At 39.7% G+C, this 21,147-nt stretch overlaps 1 protein-coding gene across 2 annotated transcripts in view; it reads right to left on the bottom strand.

Annotated features, from left to right (window-relative positions):
- Positions 1 to 16,241: 16,241 nt before the first annotated feature.
- KLHL42 (kelch like family member 42) overlaps positions 16,242 to 21,147 on the bottom strand; it is a 41,976-nt gene continuing 37,070 nt past the window's right edge. For both annotated transcript variants that reach the window (XM_053718802.1, XM_053718801.1), the window contains exon 4: positions 16,242 to 17,075. In XM_053718802.1, coding sequence (XP_053574777.1) covers positions 16,642 to 17,075 — 434 coding nt within the window. In that variant the 3' untranslated portion in view covers positions 16,242 to 16,641. The remainder of the gene's footprint in view (positions 17,076 to 21,147) is intronic.

Below are 21,147 nucleotides of genomic sequence, written 5' to 3'. Positions count from 1 at the left end.
TCCAACGGACGGCCTCCGTTGTTAGATGTGATCCAAGAACAGCCGGCACACAGGAAAAATTTTCAAACTCCGATTTATTCACAAAAAAGAGAAACCAAACGTTTCGGCTCTATCGTGAGCCTTTTTCAATGGTATACAGACCGGATAGTGTGAACCTACATCCTCCACCCCTAAATACCAACCCAACACATAGTGATAGCCAATCAGCTTGCAAAGTGGAGCCGCTCCCTCCCGCGTACCTCAAACACACCTGGACATCCAAAACCAGCTGATTCCCAACACGCGCGTCACAACGTCATCACGGCACAGCGTGCTGTGTGGGAATGTCTGTGTCACAGGTATCCATGGCAAGCACCGGGTAAACACATACCTCCGGTTGTCATTGTCACCTGTTTTTATGTCATAAGTTGCTGCACTAATGTTTGTATGGGGCTCTTATCTTGGGCTCTTGTTTTTGTTTACCACTATGTCACTGTACATTTACGCCCATCAGATGTTTTGCTGCTGCTGCGACGTCTCGTACGCATCACCATGACAACCGGAGGTATGTGTTTACCCGGTGCTTGCCATGGATACCTGTGACACAGACATTCCCACACAGCACGCTATGCCGTGATGACGTCGTGACGCGCGTGTTGGGAATCAGCTGGTTTTGGATGTCCAGGTGTGTTTGAGGTACGCGGGAGGGAGCGGCTCCACTTTGCAAGCTGATTGGCTATCACTATGTGTTGGGTTGGTATTTAGGGGTGGAGGATGTAGGTTCACACTATCCGGTCTGTATACCATTGAAAAAGGCTCACGATAGAGCCGAAACGTTTGGTTTCTCTTTTTTGTGAATAAATCGGAGTTTGAAAAATTTTCCTGTGTGCCGGCTGTTCTTGGATCACATCTAACAACGGAGGCCGTCCGTTGGATCCAGTTCTTCTCTACTATATGTATTTACTTTGCCGAGCACCTGGTGGATGATTAGCTGGCGAGTGCCGTTTCCCACGAACGATTTGTATATATATATATATATATATATCCTTCCCATACAAAAATGCAGTATACGCCCTTTAGCGAAAAGTGGCTTTACAGAATTCCACCAGGGAAAGAAAAGGACTGGCGATCATTATTATAGAATCCCACCAGCCGAGTGAGATTTATAGAATCAGGCTCATAAAGAGCAGAAGGAACATCTTTATAATGGTCGGCGTCTTCGTTTTCGTGAAGTGGCAACAAAATGCAAAGACTTTGCTTCTTTTTGCTCCGCTCTGTATAAACTAGGAAGACAGGTGTCTGTTGTATCCTTCTAGAATAAGGAACATCGTATTATGTCCACTCGCACATTAATAAATTGACCCCTTTGTATTCTTTAATGCAACGAGATGGAGATGTCATATCTTTCTAAAATGTATTCTAAAATGTATCCTGCAGGGGTTGGGCAAGTGGGGAGAGGGAATGAGAGGGAGGATATTCAGGTATATTTGGTTTAGTTATTACTCTTGTTCATTATGTTGTAGCCGTGGGGGGGGGGGGGGGGGGGGGAGCGTGGAAGGTCTGCAAGCACAGCCAGTGAGCCATGTAGGAAACAATTACTGTAAAACGTATACTGCAGGTTTGTGAGTTACGGTTCATGTTTTCTGCTCTTTATTAGATACCACTTTTGTCAACTAAAAGGAATGTTTACTTTAGAGCAAAACTGTCTAGATTCTATGGTTTTTGCTCATATGAGAGTAGCCATAAAGAGAATACCTGTAAAGAGAGCATTTATTTATGTGTGATTCCACTTTATAATCCAGGTAGTGTCAGCCTCCCATTGAAATAGTTAAAATATTCAACTGAATAAAGGATGTACTCATCACATTATTTTACATAAAAGCTACGTAGAAAGCAGCATAAAAATATACTTGTATTATTATATCAAATTTTAGCTTTGTTAAACCAATAGAAATGAAAGATTACAAATGTAAATAGATATTGTTCCTACTTTCCATCTTACTTATATTTATTAGAAGGAACAGCAGCCATACACACATGCTAAATATTACAAAACACTTTTTAGCGAAATTGTTAGTTATAACCAATTTGACTTTGTTCTCTTGGTATTCTTAGTTGAAAGCTAAACCTAGGAGGTTTATATGCTAATTTATAAGCCCTTGAAGGCCACCTCTTCTCTCAGGGCATTTTGACAGTTTTTCACCGCCTAGAGGGTGTTAGTTCATGTGTGTCATATAAATAACATTGTGCTCACGCACGTGAAGTTCCAGTGAGCCATCAATGATTGGCTAAAATGCATGTCTGTCAAAAGAACTGAAATAAGGGGGCAGTTTGCAGAGACTTAGATACAAGATAATCACAGAGATAAAAAGTGTATTTATATAACTGTGTTGGTTATGCAAAACTAGGGAATGGGTAATAAAGTGATTATCTTTTAAAACAATAAAAATTCTGCTGTTGGCTGTCCCTTTAATACTCCTATATGGGAGCAGGAAGTGAAGAAGGCTATAGAAAATGCTAAGTTGGGAAAGGCGGCGGCCCTTACAAACTTCTGTCACAATACTATCAATTGTTGAAGGATGATATTGTCCCAGTTCTCTCCATTTTGTTTAAAAAGGTACATGGAGGGTAGTCTAAAACCATAACCTTGATTCTCTGAAGCCCATTTATGTCATAACTAAGCTGGACAGGGATTCCATGTTACCATCTTCATATAGGCGAACTTCACTGCTAAACAGTGAAAATAAACTGCTTCCAAAAATCTTGTCAAATAGAGGTTTTAGGATACATGGTCCATTCTGATGAAATAGGATTTGTGAAACACAGGTCTTCTGCAGCTAAAGTATTGCATTAACGGATTATTATTGTCTTATGAAAGTGGGAAAGATGGATGGGGGGCTGTCGGAAGCCTGTCTTCTCGCAGTTGACGCGGAGATGGCATTCAACAGAATGGTATGGAATCATCTGTTTACTTTGCTCACGAAATTGGGAATTCAGGGTCCTTTTCTGATGTCATCTCTGCATTGTATAACAAACCCATAGCTTCTATTTTAGTGAATGGGATATACTGTGGTCTTTAACGCTAGAACAAGGTACTTGACAGGGGTTCCCCTTTCCTCCCTCTGTTTAATCTGGCAATAGAGTCTCAGTCGATTTATATAAGGAAATAAGTCCACTGTCTTACAGTCAAAAAATACTCTATGCACTTATTCTTGTATGTGGATAATATCCTCTTATACCTTCTAAATCCTAAAAATACTATTCCCCAAATACTTACCATTCTTGAGGAATTTGGGTCATTCTCAGGATACAAAAATAAATGTTGATAATTGGGAGGTAGTGTGGCTCCGTAATAAAGCTGCTATTACTTTGGCAGATATCCCCCTTAAAATTACAACAGTGTTTTTAAATGTTTAGGAATAATGTTAAATAAGCATATGGAGTGACTATGACAGGACATAAGGGATGGGCTCCTAGCTGGAATAGCTGGGGGAGAAGGGGGTAGGAAGTTAGAGGAAGAATAAGGAGAGAGATAGATAAGGGATAGAGGAGGGATTTGCAGAGATAACAGGTAGGGGGTGGGAAAGGGGTATATAGGGACAGGAAAACAGGAAGTGCATCATTACTAAAAAATTTTGTTTCCAGGTGCTGCTAGTAGCTGTGTTGCAGAAAAAGTTGATTGAAGATGTCGACCCGAAGCAGGAAGATTACTAAGCGTTTCCTCACCGACGATGAGACCCTCTGGAGGACGAGAGCGTTGCGGGCGCAGAAGAGGCTGAAGCTGTTGGAGAAAAAGCAGAAGGAGAGTCAGAAGCAGCAAGAAAAGATTCCGGTTCATGTGGATGCAGTAATACCCCCTGGGAGAGCGAATTTGTCAGACGGAGCTGTGAGTATGAATAGGGTGCCTGGGGAAGCCACAGCATTACCCCTCCTCCTTACCGGGCCCTCAGATCTCCATCGCACGCGTGCTCGCCGGAAGGGCGTCTGCGTTCGGATGACGTCATCCCGCAAAAAAGGGCGGAGGCGTCCGGGGGGAATAAGGCCTACAAGATTGCTGGCCACAGTGGGAGCGGGCGGAGAGGTGCAATACTGCAGGGGGCATTAGCGGTAAAAGGGGGGGAAAGGCTACAAGCAGGCGAGACATGGTACAGGGAGGAAGGTTTCGGTTGTGGACCCGGCGTTCCAAACCGTTTTTCCCGGGTAGGAGCAGGGAGGGAGACAACAAAGGAGAGAGGGGACGAGTATAAGGAGCCCCCAGGGTATATAGAGGTTTGTGACAGGGAAGCAGATGATGAAAGGCCCAGAAAACGAGTGAGGCAGGAGGGAGTTCGGTCAGAGCGCCTCAGGGTATTCACGGACGTTGAGGACAATACCTACATGATGATTGACACAGGGGAGGGGGGAAGGGATGTTAAGAGTACGAATAAGAATGTACACAGCAACACAAGGGCAAGCCAGCGGCCTGGGTGCCCTTGTGTTGCTGGGTTCGTTCTCTTGCTATCTTTATTTTAAAAGCAAGAATGTAAATCTTAGCAGCCAGCCCATTTTAGGTTCAGCACGATGGATAGCGCTTGCTTATTGGAGGCTTACCATTTACCCACCAATAAGCAAGCATAACCCAGGTGCTCAATCAAAAATGGGCCGGCTCCTATGCATCACATTCCTGCTTTTTGAATAAAGATAACAAGAGAATGAAGAAAAAATGATAATAGGAGCAATTTAGAAAGTTGCTTAAAATTGCATGCTCTATCTGAATCTGGATTTAGTGTCCCCGTAATGTAGATTCATCCAAACGTATTAATTGAACAAGCTGATGTTAATATGGATATGACTAAAAAGCTGAAAGGTTCATGGCTAAGTGGGAAATGTATCTACACAACCTCTCTAAAAATGTCAGCTAAAAAATAATAGCCCCATTCCCTAATTCTAAATACGTACTTCATGAATAACTATTTGGAAGATGGACATTGGCTTAATGTGGGGTTCTGTAGTGTGATGGGCCTTGTTTTGCTGTATTCTCTTCTGGCTGTGGTGGTCCTGTGCCTCCCCCCCCCCCCCACCTGTTTAGCCACAAATGTGTTGATAATTTTCCAGAATTTGGAAAATAAACAAGAATGGTAAATGTTTAGGGACATTTTTTGCAAATCTAATAATGAAAAAAGTGCTGCTGATAAACAATGAAAATAAATATATGATTGTGATTGCTTTGCCATTTAAAAGGGCTACTCTGAATCCATTAAAGGGATATTCCGGTCAAAATTTAAATTCACATAAAGTACAAGAAAAATATTTGCAAAATACTGATATTATCAAAAATGCTTCTAGTGAAAGTTATCACTGATTTAGGGGTCGCTTTAACATGCAGCGGATACTGCTTCAAAACCTGATTGTTTCTAGTCCGCCAGAAACAGAAGTTAAGAAGCAGCAGTCGTAAGACCGCTGCTCCTTAACTTCTCTGCCACCTTTTAAGGTGGCAGACTGAAATCATCCCGATCCGATCTAAATGATTGACACCCCCTGCTAGCGGCTGATTGGCTGTGAGTGTGCAGGGGGCGGCATACAGCGGCTAAAGCGAATCATGTCCGCTCGACCTTTAATAAATCTACCCCTTAGTGTTAACATTTTTCTCTGAACATGCTTGTGAAACATAGCTAGATATTCTCAGTGCCACAGCATTTTAAATACTCCAGATGTTCAGTGCGTCAGTGGGGCTCGTATCATGTCAACAATTAACAAATAGAGTCAGATGGAACAAGCGCCTTAGGCTTTCTAAGCAAGTGTTGTTTAAAATGCTAGTGCACGGTGCATACTTAAATATACATTTGAAACAGCTATAGCTTATAAAAAACAATTGTGTAACACAACAATATAAAACAAAAGAAACACAGGTGTCAGAGTCCCCTGGAAGGCAGAGCACATATCAGGGTCAACCTCTTTCCTCCTGAAAGCAAATACATCTCTGCACATACTCCTCTATTGCAGTTTTGAAGTGTATACAGGTTACCAACTGGAGTATGTCAGATGCTGGTCTGTTGTCTGTAGCACTTGCTGAAAGACTCTGGAGTTTCACCAGTGCTCCTACTTGATGTTAGTGCCATTTGCTCCAGCTGGTCATTACCAACATTCCTGAGGACCATTGCTGCTGGGGGTATTTGCTGGCCGTTATCAATCCCTGTACCCGCTCACCTTGGTCTCCTCCTACTTGATCTGTAAACCTTTACTTGCTACTAATACCTGATCTTCTCGATTTCCAACCTCAGAAATTCTGAAATGATTTCATCTCCAATAAAGATAAATAAAATAAAGTAGTATACACATATAAAAACCTTTTAATAAAATAAATATAAATATTAATAACAAGGTTTTAAAGGGTTAAAAGGGATATGATATATATATCAAAGTGTTTTACTGGAAAGAACTCCAACGTATAGATAATTTCCAGTGATCACCTAGTCCCGATGACTTAGAAAATACAGTGGACACAATAGAAATTTGACTTTTTTTACATTGAGTGGACTAGTAACTTTTTCCCTCTGGGCTAGTACCTTTTAAACTCTGACTAGTAAACCATAATGGTATCTTTCCATATATTAAATAGCGAGATAGATAGATAGATAGATAGATAGATAGATAGATAGATAGATAGATATGGAAAACATTAAGAGACCACTGCAAAAATGTCAGTTTGGTTTTACTATTTATAGGTGTTTGAGTAAAAAGAACAGAATTTAAAGCATTTATTTGCAGAAAATAACTAGACAAAATAACAAAAAAGATGTTTTCCGACCTCAAATAATACAAAGAAAACAAGTTCATATTCCTTTTACATTAGTATTGTGTATTTACTACACAATACTAATGTTTTAACTTAGCAAGAGGTCAGAAATCAATATTTGGTGGAATAACCCTGATTCTCAATCACAGCTTTCATGCATCTTCGCTCTACATCAGCCTTTCCATAAGGTGACTTTATGTCACACCTGGTTAAAAACAAAATCAAGCAGCCTCAGAGCAGACGGACCAGTTAAGGAGCAGCGGTCTTCCGGCGAGCCTGAAGACTCGTGCGGAAATAGAGGCATCGGGGCCATTCGGACCTTGATAAATCGGCCCCATGGTCTTGATCTGGTGGTCCTCCATCCACACCTTGCTGGCTGTGTGGCATGAAGCATTGTACTGTTGGAAAAAAACAATCCTCGGAGTAGGGTCACATTGTCAGAGCAGAAGGAAGCGAGTTTTCTTCCAGTATAACCTTGTACGGGACTTGATTAATGCGCCCTTCACAAAGACAAATCTACCTGGTTATCTTCTTTTTCTTCTTCTACTCTTTCTAAGTTTGACTGATTCACAGTGTTTGTGTTGAAGCAAAACTCACCTTATTGTATACTCTATGGCAGTGTTTTTAGTAGGTGCACCTGGCTGATTTTACTCACCACCGGCTAAAATTTTTGTCAATATTAAGTTATAATGAGCTATTATTAGAAATGTTCAATTTTTATTGCACAAATTATCATTAAATGCATTTATGTTAAATTAGATAGCAAAATATGATATAATATTAAAAAAATATTTCACTGCCCCCACCTGGCTACTTCATAATGTCAATCGGCTTGCAAAATTTTCTTTGGAGAACACTGCTATGGGTTTACTGGAAATAGCTCTTTACCCATCTACCTGTTACCGAATGTTTACACTTTAAGTTAAGCTGTTTTGTCAACCTTGTTTCTATGAGGGGAAAGAGGTAAAGGGCATTTTAAGAACTGTAATAAATAAGAGGAGGCTATCATCATTATTATTAGTTTTATGATACATTTTGTACATGTATTGTTTTGCCAGAGAAATTAAATTTGTACTTTGAAAAATAAATTTAAAGGGCCAGTTAACCCAGAATTTTTTATTGCAGAAATAGAAAAATTGTAATTTGAATAATAAACAATTAATTTACATGCATTACATTTTCGTCTTTATGTTAATAAACTACCCTTGAATATTTAACCATTTTCAAGCCTCTCATTATTCATATTGAATCACGGAGGGCTACCTGGGTGCTATGCTTGAAAGGAAGCTAACATTTTTAGCTGAGTGGCCAGTAAAATCAGCCTGATGGTGCACCCACTTTTGTAATATATATATCTCCTTCCCATACAAAAATGCAGTATACGCCCTATAGCGAGACACCCTGTTTTCAGGGTAAAAAGTGGTTTTACAGAATTCCACTAGGGATAAAAAAAAGGACTGGCGATCGTTTTTATAGAATCACACCAGCCGAGTGAGATTTATAGAATCAGGCTCATAAAGAGCAGAAGGAACATCTTTATAATGGTCGGCGTCTTTGTTTTCGTGAAGTGGCAACAAAATGCAAAGACTTTGCTTCTTTTTGCTCCGCTCTGTATAAACAAGGAAGACAGGTGTCTGTTGTATCCTGTTAGAATAAGGCTCCTTACCTCACTCAGCACTTCAAACCTACCTTGATACAGAACAACAACATGGAAATGGCTGATCATTGTATGTAACTGAGATCAGTTATAGTCATCATGGAAATTGGAAATTTAATTTGCTTTTTTGTAACTCTACAGTATTAGAAGTATTACTCTGTGCTCCTGTTGTATTTTACACAATGGGGTCAATTTATCAAGCTCCGTATGAAGCTTGATGCCCCTTGTTTCTGGCGAGCCTTCAGGCTCACCGGAAACAGAAGTTATGAAGCAGCGGTCTAAAGATCACTGCTCCATAACCTGTCCATCTGCTTTGAGGTGGTGGACAGAAATCAACCTGATCAAATATGATTGGGTTGATTGACACCCCCTGCTAGCGGCCGATTGTCCGCAAATCTGCAGGGGGTGGCATTTTACCAGCAGTTCAAAGATAAATGCCAACAGCGTATGCAGTTCAATGATAAATGCCAACAGCGTATGCAGTTCAATGATAAATGCCAACAGCGTCTAGAAGAAAAAAAAAAATAAAATTCTGGTGTAGACTGTCCCTTTAATACTCCTATACAAACTTCTGTCAGAATACTATCAATTGTTGAAGGATGATATTGTCCCAGTTCTCTCCATTTTGTTTAAAAGGGTACATGGAGGGTAGTCTAAAACCATAACCTTTATCCTCTGCAGCCCATTTATGTCATACCTAAGCTGGACAGGGATTCCATGTTACCATCTTCATACAGGCGAACTTCACTGCTAAACAGTGAAAATAAACTGCTTACAAAAATGTTGTCAAATAGAGGTTTTACTTTGGCAGATATCCCCCTTAAAATTACAACAGTGTTTTTAAATGTTTAGGAATAATGTTAAATAAGCATATGGAGTGACTATGACAGGACATAAGGGATGGGCTCCTAGCTGGAATAGCTGGGGGAGAAGGGGGTAGGAAGTTAGAGGAAGAATAAGGAGAGCGATAGATAAGGGATAGAGGAGGGACTTGCAGAGATAACCGGTATGGGGTGGGAAAGGGGTATATAGGGACAGGAAAACAGGAACTGCATCATTACTAACATTTTTTTGTTTCCAGGTGCTGCTTGTAGCTGTGTTGCAGAAAAAGTTGATTGAAGATGTCGACCCAAAGCAGGAAGATTACTAAGCGCTTCCTCACCGACGATGAGACCCTCTGGAGGACGAGAGCGATGTGGGCGCAGAAGAGGCTGAAGCTGTTGGAGAAAAAGGAGAAGGAGAGTCAGAAGCAGCAAGAAAAGATTCCGGTTCATGTGGATGCAGTAATACCCCCTGGGAGAGCGAATTTGTCAGACGGAGCTGTGAGTATGAATAGGGTGCCTGGGGAAGTCGATGGGGCCCTGTCTGACGCATCGTGCGTGAGTATGGGGGAGCTTTTACTCTTCAGCGACACAGATCGCTCATCTAGCCCTGAAATCCCCCTGGGTCAAGGGGGCAGGTACGGCCATACAGAGGGCAGTAGGGGGCACTCCCTGGGAGTATGGGGCGAGCCGTGCCACAAGGGGATAAATCCCAACCAGGGAGGGTGGACAATCAGGCGGCTAGTCATAGTCCAAGAGGCAGGGGCCGGCAGGAGGCAAGTCCGGGCTGAATCAAGGAGATGTATATCTCCGGAGAATGGCGCCCTCCATGTTTATGGGCGTAGCCACAGCATTACCCCTCCTCCTTACCGGGCCCTCAGATCCCCATCGCACGCATGCTCGCCGGAAGGGCGTCGGCGTTCGGATGACGTCATCCCGCAAAAAAAGGGCAGAGGCGTCCGGGGGGAATAAGGTCTACAAGATTGCTGGCCACAGTGGGAGCGGGCAGAGAGGTACAATACTGCAGGGGGCATTAGCGGTAAAAGGGGGGGAAAGGCTACAAGCAGGCGAGACATGGAACAGGGAGGAAGGTTTCGGTTGTGGACCCGGCGGTCCAAACCGTTTTTCCCGGGTAGGAGCAGGGAGGGAGACAACAAAGGAGAGAGGGGACGAGTATAAGGGGCCCCAGGGTATATAGAGGTTTGTGACAGGGAATCAGATGATGAAAGGCCCAGAAAACGAGTGAGGCAGGAGGGAGTTCGGTCAGAGCGCCTCAGGGTAATCAGGGACGTTGAGGGCAATACCTACATGATGATTGACACAGGGGAGGGGGGGGAAGGGATGTTAAGAGTACAAATAAGAATGTACACAGCAACACAAGGGCATGCCAGCGGCCTGGGTGCCCTTGTGTTGCTGGGTTCGTTCTCTTGCTATCTTTATTTTAAAAGCAAGAATCTAAATCTTAGCAGCCAGCCCATTTTAGGTTCAGCACCATGGATAGCGCTTGCTTATTGGAGGCTTACCATTTACCCACCAATAAGCAAGCATAACCCAGGTGCTCAACCAAAAATGGGCCGGCTCCTATGCATCACATTCCTGCTTTTTAAATAAAGATAACAAAAGAATGAAGAAAAAATGATAATAGGAGCAATTTAGAAAGTTGCTTAAAATTGCATGCTCTATCTGAATCATGAAAGAAAAAATTTGGATTTAGTGTCCCTGTAATGTAGATTCATTCAAACTTATTAATTGAACAAGCTGATGTTAATATGGATGTGACTAAAAAGTTGAAAGGTTCATGGCTAAGTGGGAAATGTATCTACACAACCTCTCTAAAAATGTCAGCTAAAAAATAATAGCCCCATTCCCTAATTCTAAATACGTACTTCATGAATAACTATTTGGAAGATGGACATTGGCTTAATGTGGGGTTCTGTAGTGTGATGGGCCTTGTTTTGCTGTATTCTCTTCTGGCTGTGGTGGTCCTGTGCCTCCCCCCCCCCCCCACACCTGTTTAGCCTCAAATGTGTTGATAATTATCCAGAATTTGGAAAACAAACAAGAATGGTAAATGTTTAGGGACATTTTTTTCAAATCTAATAATGAAAAAAGTGCTGCTGATAAACAATGAAAATAAATATATGATTGTGATTGCTTTGCCATTTAATAAATGCACATAAAGTACAAGAAAAATATTTGCAAAATACTGATATTGTCAAAAATGCTTCTAGTGAAAGTTATCACTGCTTTAGGGGTCGCTTTAACATGCAGCGGATACTGCTTCAAAACCTGATCGTTTCTGGTCCGTCCAGAAACAGAAGAAGTTAAGAAGCAGCAGTCGTAAGACCGCTGCTCCTTAACTTCTCTGCCACCTTTAAAGGTGGCAGACTGAAATCACCCCGATCCGATCTAAATGATTGACACCCCCTGCTAGCGGCTGATTGGCTGTGAGTGTGCAGGGGGCGGCATACAGCGGCTAAAGCGAATCATGTCCGCTCAACCTTTAATAAATCTACCCCTTAGTGTTAACATTTTTCTCTGCACATGCTTGTGAAACATAGCTAGATATTCTCAGTGCCACAGCATTTTAAATACTCCAGATGTTGAGTGCGTCAGTGGGGCTCGTATCATGTCAACAATTAACAAATAGAGTCAGATGGAACAAGCACCTTAGGCTTTCTAAGCAAGTGTTGTTTAAAATGCTAGTGCACGGTGCATACTTAAATATACATTTGAAACAGCTATAGCTTATTAAAAACAATCGTGTAACACTATGTACCACAACAATATAAAACAAAAGAAACACAGATGTCAGAGTCCCCTGGAAGGCAGAGCACATATCAGGGCAAACCTCTTTCCTCCTGAAAGCAAATAGATCTCTACACATACTCCTCTATTGCAGTTTTGAAGTATATACATATTACCAACTGGAGTATGTCAGATACTGGTCTGTTGTCTGTAGCACTTGCTGAAAGACTCTGGAGTTTCACCAGTGCTCCTACTTGATGTTAGTGCCATTTGCTCCAGCTGGTCATTACCAACATTCCTGAGGACCATTGCTGCTGGGGGTATTTGCTGGCCGTTATCAATCCCTGTACCCGCTCACCTTGGTCTCCTCCTACTTAATCTGTAAACCTTTACTTGATACTAGTACCTGATCTTCTCGATTTCCAACCTCAGAAATTCTGAAATGATTTCATCTCCAATAAAGATAAATAAAATAAAGTAGTATACACATATAAAAACCTTTTAATAAAATAAATATAAATATTAATAACAAGGTTTTAAAGGGTTAAAAGGGATATGATATATATATCAAAGTGTTTTACTGGAAAGAACTCCAACGTATAGATAATTTCCAGTGATCACCTAGTCCCGATGACTTAGAAAATACAGTGGACACAATAGAAATTTGACTTTTTTTACATTGAGTGGACTAGTAACTTTTTCCCTCTGGGCTAGTACCTTTTAAACCCTGACTAGTAAACCATAATGGTATCTTTCCATATATTAAATAGCGAGATAGATAGATAGATAGATATGGAAAACATTAAGAGACCACTGCAAAAATGTCAGTTTGGTTTTACTATTTATAGGTGTTTGAGTAAAAAGAACAGAATTTAAAGCATTTATTTGCAGAAAATAACTAGAAAAAATAACAAAAAAGATGCAGTGTTTTCCGACCTCAAATAATACAAAGAAAACAAGTTCATATTCCTTTTTAAACTACACAATACTAATGTTTTAACTTAGCAAGAGGTCAGAAATCAATATTTGGTGGAATAACCCTGATTCTCAATCACAGCTTTCATGCATCTTCGCTCTACATCAGTCTTTCCATAAGGTGACTTTATGTCACACCTGGTTAAAAACAAAATCAAGCAGCCTCAGAGCAGACGGACCAGTTAAGGAGCAGTGGTCTTCCGGCGAGCCTGAAGACTCGTGCGGAAACAGAGGCATCGGGGCCATTCGGACCTTGATAAATCGGCCCCATGGTCTTGATCTGGTGGTCCTCCATCCACACCTTGCTGGCTGTGTGGCATGAAGCATTGTACTGCTGGGAAAAAACAATCCTCGGAGTAGGGTCACATTGTCAGAGCAGAAGGAAGCGAGTTTTCTTCCAGTATAACCTTGTACGGGACTTGATTAATGCGCCCTTCACAAAGACAAATCTACCTGGTTATCTTCTTTTTCTTCTTCTACTCTTTCTAAGTTTGACTGATTCACAGTGTTTGTGTTGAAGCAAAACTCACCTTATTGTAAACTCTATGGCAGTGTTTTTAGTAGGTGCACCTGGCTGATTTTACTCACCACCGGCTAAAATTTTTGTCAATATTAAGTTATAATGAGCTATTATTAGAAATGTTCAATTTTTATTGCACAAATTATCATTAAATGCATTTATGTTAAATTAGATAGCAAAATATGATATAATATTAAAAAAATATTTCACTGCCCCCACCTGGCTACTTCATAATGTCAATCGGCTTGCAAAATTTTCTTTGGAGAACACTGCTATGGGTTTACTGGAAATAGCTCTTTACCCATCTACCTGTTACCGAATGTTTACACTTTAAGTTAAGCTGTTTTGTCAACCTTGTTTCTATGAGGGGAAAGAGGTAAAGGGCATTTTAAGAACTGTAATAAATAAGAGGAGGCTATCATCATTATTATTAGTTTTATGATACATTTTGTACATGTATTGTTTTGCCAGAGAAATTAAATTTGTACTTTGAAAAATAAATTTAAAGGGCCAGTTAACCCAGAATTTTTTATTGCAGAAATAGAAAAATTGTAATTTGAATAATAAACAATTAATTTACATGCATTACATTTTCGTCTTTATGTTAATAAACTACCCTTGAATATTTAACCATTTTCAAGCCTCTCATTATTCATATTGAATCACGGAGGGCTACCTGGGTGCTATGCTTGAAAGGAAGCTAACATTTTTAGCTGAGTGGCCAGTAAAATCAGCCTGATGGTGCACCCACTAAAAAGGTACAAAGGCAGCTGAGTAATTGTGGTCTAACCATTGGAGAAGAGATTTGAGTGGCATTTGAAATGACCAGCTGGCAGGTGCTTACATCTCCTTGTTGTACTGAGGTTTCCACCTGCCTTTTATTATGGTTCCAGATATCTAAAAGCGTATATAAGAAAAAAATATATATACATATATATATATATATATATATATATATATATTTTTTTTTTTATTTTTTTTTAACAAAATCACTTGAAAAACATGGGGAGGATACTTATTCCCTTAAAAGGGACAGTCTAGTTCAAAATAATATTTCACGATTCATATAGGGCATGAACTTTTAATCAATTTTCCAATTTACTTTTATCACAAATTTTGCTTTGTTCACTTGGTATTCTTAGTTGAAAGCTTAAACTAGGAGGTTCATATGCTAATTTCTAAGCCCTTGAAGGCCGCTTCTTCTCTCAGGGCATTTTAACAGTTTTTCACCACTAAAGGGTGTTAGTTCATGTGTGTCATATAGATAACACTGTGCTCAGGCACGTGGAGTTCCTAGGAGCCAGCACTGATTGGCTAAAATGCATATTTGTCAAAAGAACTAAAATAAGGGGGCAGTTTGCTGAGGCTTAGATACAAGATAATCACAGAGGTAAAAAGTGTATTTATATAACTGTGTTGGTTATGCAAAACAGGGGAATGTGTAATAAAGGGATTATCTGTCTTTTAAAACAATACAAATTCTGGTGTCAATTTTCCCTTTAACTGTGGCCAATGATGCCTAGCTGTAAAGGAGCTTGTGAACTCTTCTAAGCAACCCCTGCTTAGAGTGTAGCTGGTTCAGGCAATTTCCAATAGTTTTCAGCATATTTTGCCTCCCTGACAAACTAGGGAGCGTGGGACATCACAATTTCGTACAGCAAAAGCAAGTTAAATAATGAATTCATATTGCAATGTATTTAATTGTTCTAACAATGAAACGGAGCAGCTAAAGCGTCAAAAATGTATTAGAAAAATCTAAAACATATTTACAGGCCCACATGGAATTAAAAAATGCATCTGCATAGACTAGCCAGGCAAGTTTTACGCGTTTCGGTACTGGCAGCCTTAATTATAGTCTACGAGTAAGGCTGTCAGGGCCGAAACGCATAAGACGTGCATGGCTAGTCTATGCATATGCATTTTTTTATTCCATGTGGGCCTGTAAATATGTTTTAATTTTTTCTAATAATTTTTTTAAGTTTTAGCTACTCCGTTTCATTGTTTGTACATTTCGGCAATGGAGATTGCCTAGTTGAGCACTAAAGGCCGCCAGTGGCTCCCCGTGTGAGCTCCGGGGTTATCCAGTTACTTCCTCATTGGTGGAGCGGTGGGTGTGTAACAGCGCTTCGTTAAAGGGATTGGATAAGAGGACACTGTGCAGAAAGGAAATCGACCAACAGAGGCAGCGAAGAGTTTTCCCATTAGAAGCTGGGTCAGATCTTAAAGTCAGATGCAAAGTGAGCGGTGAGCGTTCTGACCGAAGTATAACTGAACGGATCAAGCTACCACTTAGGTCCAAAACCTCTCTTGCCTCCAGACATGAATCACTTATGCCCCCTTCCCCATTAGGGCATGTACATGAAGCCGCAGCCGGGTAAGATTATGCAGTGTGTGTCAGTTTTTTGGCAGTTTATTGCCTTTCCTTGTGAAATTTGATCTGCCTACACTATATGGGCAGAGAGGCTTTTGGAATACACCTGCTGTTTATCTGCCTACACCTGGCTTTCCTGCTGTCTATCTTAGGGGATTTTTGGGACTGTACACACGCAAAGTACGTTTATGCCTGTTACACTGATCTATGCAATTGCCACTGCAGCCTTTACCTAGTTTTCGAACAGGGGTACAGAGCACCTGTGAGTCATAAACACCCTTGCACCTATGTATTTAATTGTTATTCATTCAATTTTGTACTTGATTTTCACATGTACTATAAAAAAGTTACATAATAAATTATTTGATGCTTTTTTATGTTTAGCGTTTTTAAAATATATTCAAAATGAAATGGACTTTATTTCTAGTTATTTTAATACAGGAGACATAAATCAAACCTGTAAACAATTATGCCTCAAGGAAAAATAAAATGTTCTTGAGCCTCGTGGAATAGTGAGATATAAATTCTTTAAACATGTTCCCCACTTGCAATAAAAAAAATAATAATAAATAAATCAGCAAGTCCTTGGTACAAATCTTTTTCATTTTCTTAGTGTAAAAACATTTCTTCTTCTCGTAAGTGACAAGACTAAGACATCTGGTTGGTCGAGCTTCTCATGAATATAGAATTGTATAAATACATGGCAACTTATGTTTAGAACTTCAAAAGTATCAAAAAGGATAAGGAAGAATACAGCACTTGGCTGAGGCTTTTCTCACACAACGAAGTTCCCATTTAGAGTACATGTGGTAGGTATAGTGAGAAAAGCTGCATGTTCTTACCCTCAGAAGGGGGGCTCCGCACATATTCACAGGTTTCTGAGAATACGTTGTACTTCAGAAAGATACGGTGTCTCCCAACAGTGCTAGGGCTTACATCTCGACTTAAGATATAGATCCCATCATTGTGGAGTGTGCAACTTACACTGAGTCCAGATTTAGAGGTGTTGACCTTAAGGCAGCTCCATGTTCTAGCTGTAGTATTGTAAGAACGCACACTCAGAGAGTCCTCACTCTGTCCTGATTGTCCATCTCGCACACACCCTCCTACTGTGAACAAGGTCTCCTCCAAAGACACCATCTGTTGCTTCCTCACATGTTGTTTACAAACATCAAATACAGACCACTCATCTTCCAAAGGGCTGTATCGTAGGATACTCAGGTTTCTTCCTATGTGGAAATAAAAATATATATTACACTCTGACCATCCGCCTCCAGTTTTTTACAGTTATGCTGCATTGCATATGAGTATTATGTCCCTTTAAGTACAATATTCAAAAAATTGTATGAGAATACTATAATAAAATATATTAATAATAGTTATTGTAAAAATATTAGTTTTACATAACAATTTTCTCCCAGAGGGGACTCTAAATACACAGGCCACAGATTTTAACAGATCATCATAAAATAAGCAGAATTATACAACATTATTTAAGCGGTAACTTCAAAAATATAAAAGTATATTCAGAATTTTCAGTGAACGCTGGACTCCGCTCCAGGATCTACTGAGCGGGTCTTTAATATCCAAAGAGTTTCACTGGCTTGCTGGTTAGTTACAGCACGCCCCGTCGCGCTATTGGAATAAATGTAGCTTGCTCCCGCTACTAGACCAGAGCGGGAGCAAGCTACATTTATTCCAATAGCGCGACAGGGCGTGCTGTGACTAACCAGCAAGCCTGTGAAGAGCTTTGGATATTCAAGACCCGCTCAGTAGATCCTGGAGCGGAGTCCAATGTTTACTGAAAATTCTGAAAATACTTTTACATTTTTGAAGTTACCGCTTAAATAATGTGTGCAGAATTATATAACATTATTCTGAACCAGGGGTGTATTAAGACAAAGGCCAACGAGGCCAGTGCCGAGAGCGGCAGATTTTGAGGGGCGGCACTTGCCGTGGATGCACTGACTATGCGGCGGGCTAATCATTTTAAAAAAAAAATAAATAAACTTGAAAGTGCCGCTTGAAGCTTCATACACTCAGTCTCAGTCAATTGCATTTATGTGTGTGACGTGTTTTTTTTTTTTTTTTTAACACTGGCGCACGGTTTGAGGCGGCAACAGGGGTAGGAGAAGAAGAAGGAGTTCAGTCAGTGGCGAGTCGCAACAGAGACAGCCGGAGACTATGTGGAGGACTGTCATTTAGGGGCGGGCAGCGGGCTGAGTACTGACAGTAGGAATTTTCTCATTAGTGTGCACTGTGACAGCATCACTTAATGCCTCCTCTGCTAGCGACATTAACATTTTATTGCCTAATCATTAGGCAATAAAATATTAATGTTGCTAGCAGAGGAGGCATTAAGTGTTAGCTGCCGTACAGTGCACACTAATGAGAGCGGGCTGGTAGGCTAGGGATGACAAGGAGCGAGGACAGGAGAGTTACTGTCTGTAAGTGTAGACAGTGTAATGCCTGGCCCTGTTGTCGAGCCAGCAGTCCCGTTTCCTAGCAAAATATAGAAAAACTGCAAAAATAAATCAATTGAAAAGCTTGAAAAAGATGATGAAGATAAGCATGACCTGAAGAGGGCTGTGCAGTTAAGACAACAGAAAAGCATTGATGAACTTTAAAAAGGGACATTAAACACTGAAATAAATCATTGCTTGAATTATGTATTCAGAGCAAATATTAGCCAGAGAATGTATTTTTTTTTTTAAAATATATTAGTTGTTTAAAGGGACAGACTACTCCAGAATTTTTATTGTTTGAAAAGGTAGATAATCCCTTTATTACCCATTCCCCAGTTTTGCATAACCAACACGGTTAAAATTAATATACTTTTTACCTCTGTGACTACTTTGTATCTAAGCCTCTGCAGACTGTTCCCTTATTTAAAGGGACAGTCTAGTCTAAAATAAACTTTCATAATTCAGATAGAGAATGTAATTTTAAGCCATTTTCAAATTTACTTTTATCACCATTTTTGCTTTGTTCTCTTGGTAACATAGTAACATAGTAGATAAGGTTGAAAAAAGACTGAAGTCCATCGAGTTCAACCTATACAAATCTAAAATACTTACAAAAAGCTCCAGTTAAGCTTAAATAACCCCATTAAAATGTGACCCATTTAATACTAGCAATCATATCCATGAATTTTGTTTATATACAGAAATTTATCCAGACTATTTTTAAATGTATCTATGGTATTGGCATTCACTACCTCCTTTGGTAATGAGTTCCACAATTTTATTGCTCTTACAGTGAAAAAACGTTTCCGTTGCAGGAGATTAAATCTCCTTTCCTCCAACCTTAAATTATGACCTCTTGTCAGAACCAATTTTCTTGGAATAAAAAGAGCTTCTGCCATCTTTGTATATGGGCCTTGAATATATTTATATAAAGTAATCATGTCACCTCTCAAGCGCCTTTTTTCTAAAGAGAACAGACCCAGTTTGGCTAGCCTCTCCTCATAGGTTAATTTCTCCAATCCCCTTATTAGCTTTGTGGCCCTTCTCTGAACTTTTTCTAGTTCTGCAATATCTTTTTTAGCAATCGGTCCCCAGAACTGCACTCCAAACTCAAGGTGAGGTCTTACCAGGGCTTTATATAATGACAGAATTATGCTTTCCTCCCTTGAATCAATGCCTCTTTTAATACATGCTAGTATCTTATTAGCCTTTGAAGCCGCTGCCCTGCATTGTGCACTCATCTTTAGCTTGTTATCTATTACTACTCCCAAATCCCTTTCCTCCTGTGTTTGGCTAAGTCTTGTCCCATTTAAAAAATACATAGCCTGCTTATTTTTACTTCCAAAATGTAGAACCTTACATTTTTCAGTATTAAATCTCATTTTCCATTCACTTGCCCATAGTTCTAATTTTAGCAAATCCCTTTGCAAAGAGAGTTCATCCTGCTCTGACCTAATGACCTTACTTAACTTAGTATCATCTGCAAAAATAGAGATGTCGCTATTTAATCCTTGCTCCAAGTCATTTATAAAAATATTAAAAAGAACAGGGCCCAGTACTGATCCCTGGGGGACGCCACTGATTACCTTTGTCCAATCTGAGTATGATCCATTTACTGCTACTCGTTGCTCCCTATCTTTTATCCAGTTATTTATCCATGAGCTAACATTTTCAGCTATTCCCAGTCCCTTAATTTTGTGCATTAATCTCTCATGTGGCACTGTATCAAATGCCTTTGCAAAATCTAAGTATATCACATCAACTGATTCCCCTTTATCTATATTTTTACTTACTTCCTCGTAGAATCTAATTAGATTAGTTTGACATGATCTATTTCTCCTAAAGCCATGCTGATTAGAACTCATAATCTTGTTTACACGAATATGCTCATCAATATAATCCCCTATAATCCCTTCAAATATCTTCCCCACTATTGATGTCAGACTAACTGGTCTATAGCTTCCTGGATCATCCCTGCTTCCCTTTTTGAAGAGTGGCACCACATCAGCTTTACGCCAATCCTGGGGTACCATGCCTGAGGATAATGAGTCTTGAAAAATTAAGAGTAAAGGTTTGTCTATAACAGTGCTAAGTTCACTTAACACCCTTGGGTGTATTCCATCTGGGCCTGGAGTTTTATTTACCTTAATATTTTTTAGTTTTTTCCTGATATCCTCTAAACAAAACCCAGTTAGTGGTATGGACTGGCATGTTCTATTCTGTTCCAAAGTATCATTCAATGGTTCCTCTCTTGTGTATACTGAAGAAAAAAACTGGTTTAGTACCTCAGCCTTCTCCCTGTCATTATTTATCATGCTACCCTCCACACATTTTAATGTACCTATATTATCCTTCTTAGATTTTTTGCTATTTATGTACTTAAAGAACCTTTTAGGGTTAGACTTAGAATCCTTGGCAATTAATTTTTCATTTTCAATTTTGGCTAATTTGATTGCTTTTTTGCATGCTTTGTTACATTCCTTATAAATATTGTATGCTGAGTCTGTACTATTTTCTTTTAATAATTTAAATGCCCTAGGTTTTTTCCTAATTTCTTTTAACACATTTTTATTTAGCCATAACGGCTTAGTTTTTTTATTTTTATAACCATATGGTATGTATTGATATGTATATTTATTTAACAAATTTTTAAATATTATCCATTTATCCTCTGTATTTTTATTAGAAAATACATTGTCCCAATTTATATTATTTAATGATTTCCTTAAATCGTTGAATTTTGCTTTCTTGAAATTAAAAGTCTTAGTTAAGCCTTTAAAACACTGCATATGAAAAGAGATTTCAAATGTGACCATGTTATGATCACTGTTACCCA

This window comes from Bombina bombina, chromosome 6, assembly GCF_027579735.1.
Source record: "Bombina bombina isolate aBomBom1 chromosome 6, aBomBom1.pri, whole genome shotgun sequence".
Taxonomy (NCBI): Eukaryota; Metazoa; Chordata; class Amphibia; order Anura; family Bombinatoridae; genus Bombina; species Bombina bombina.
This window is presented reverse-complemented; position numbering and strand designations above follow the sequence as displayed.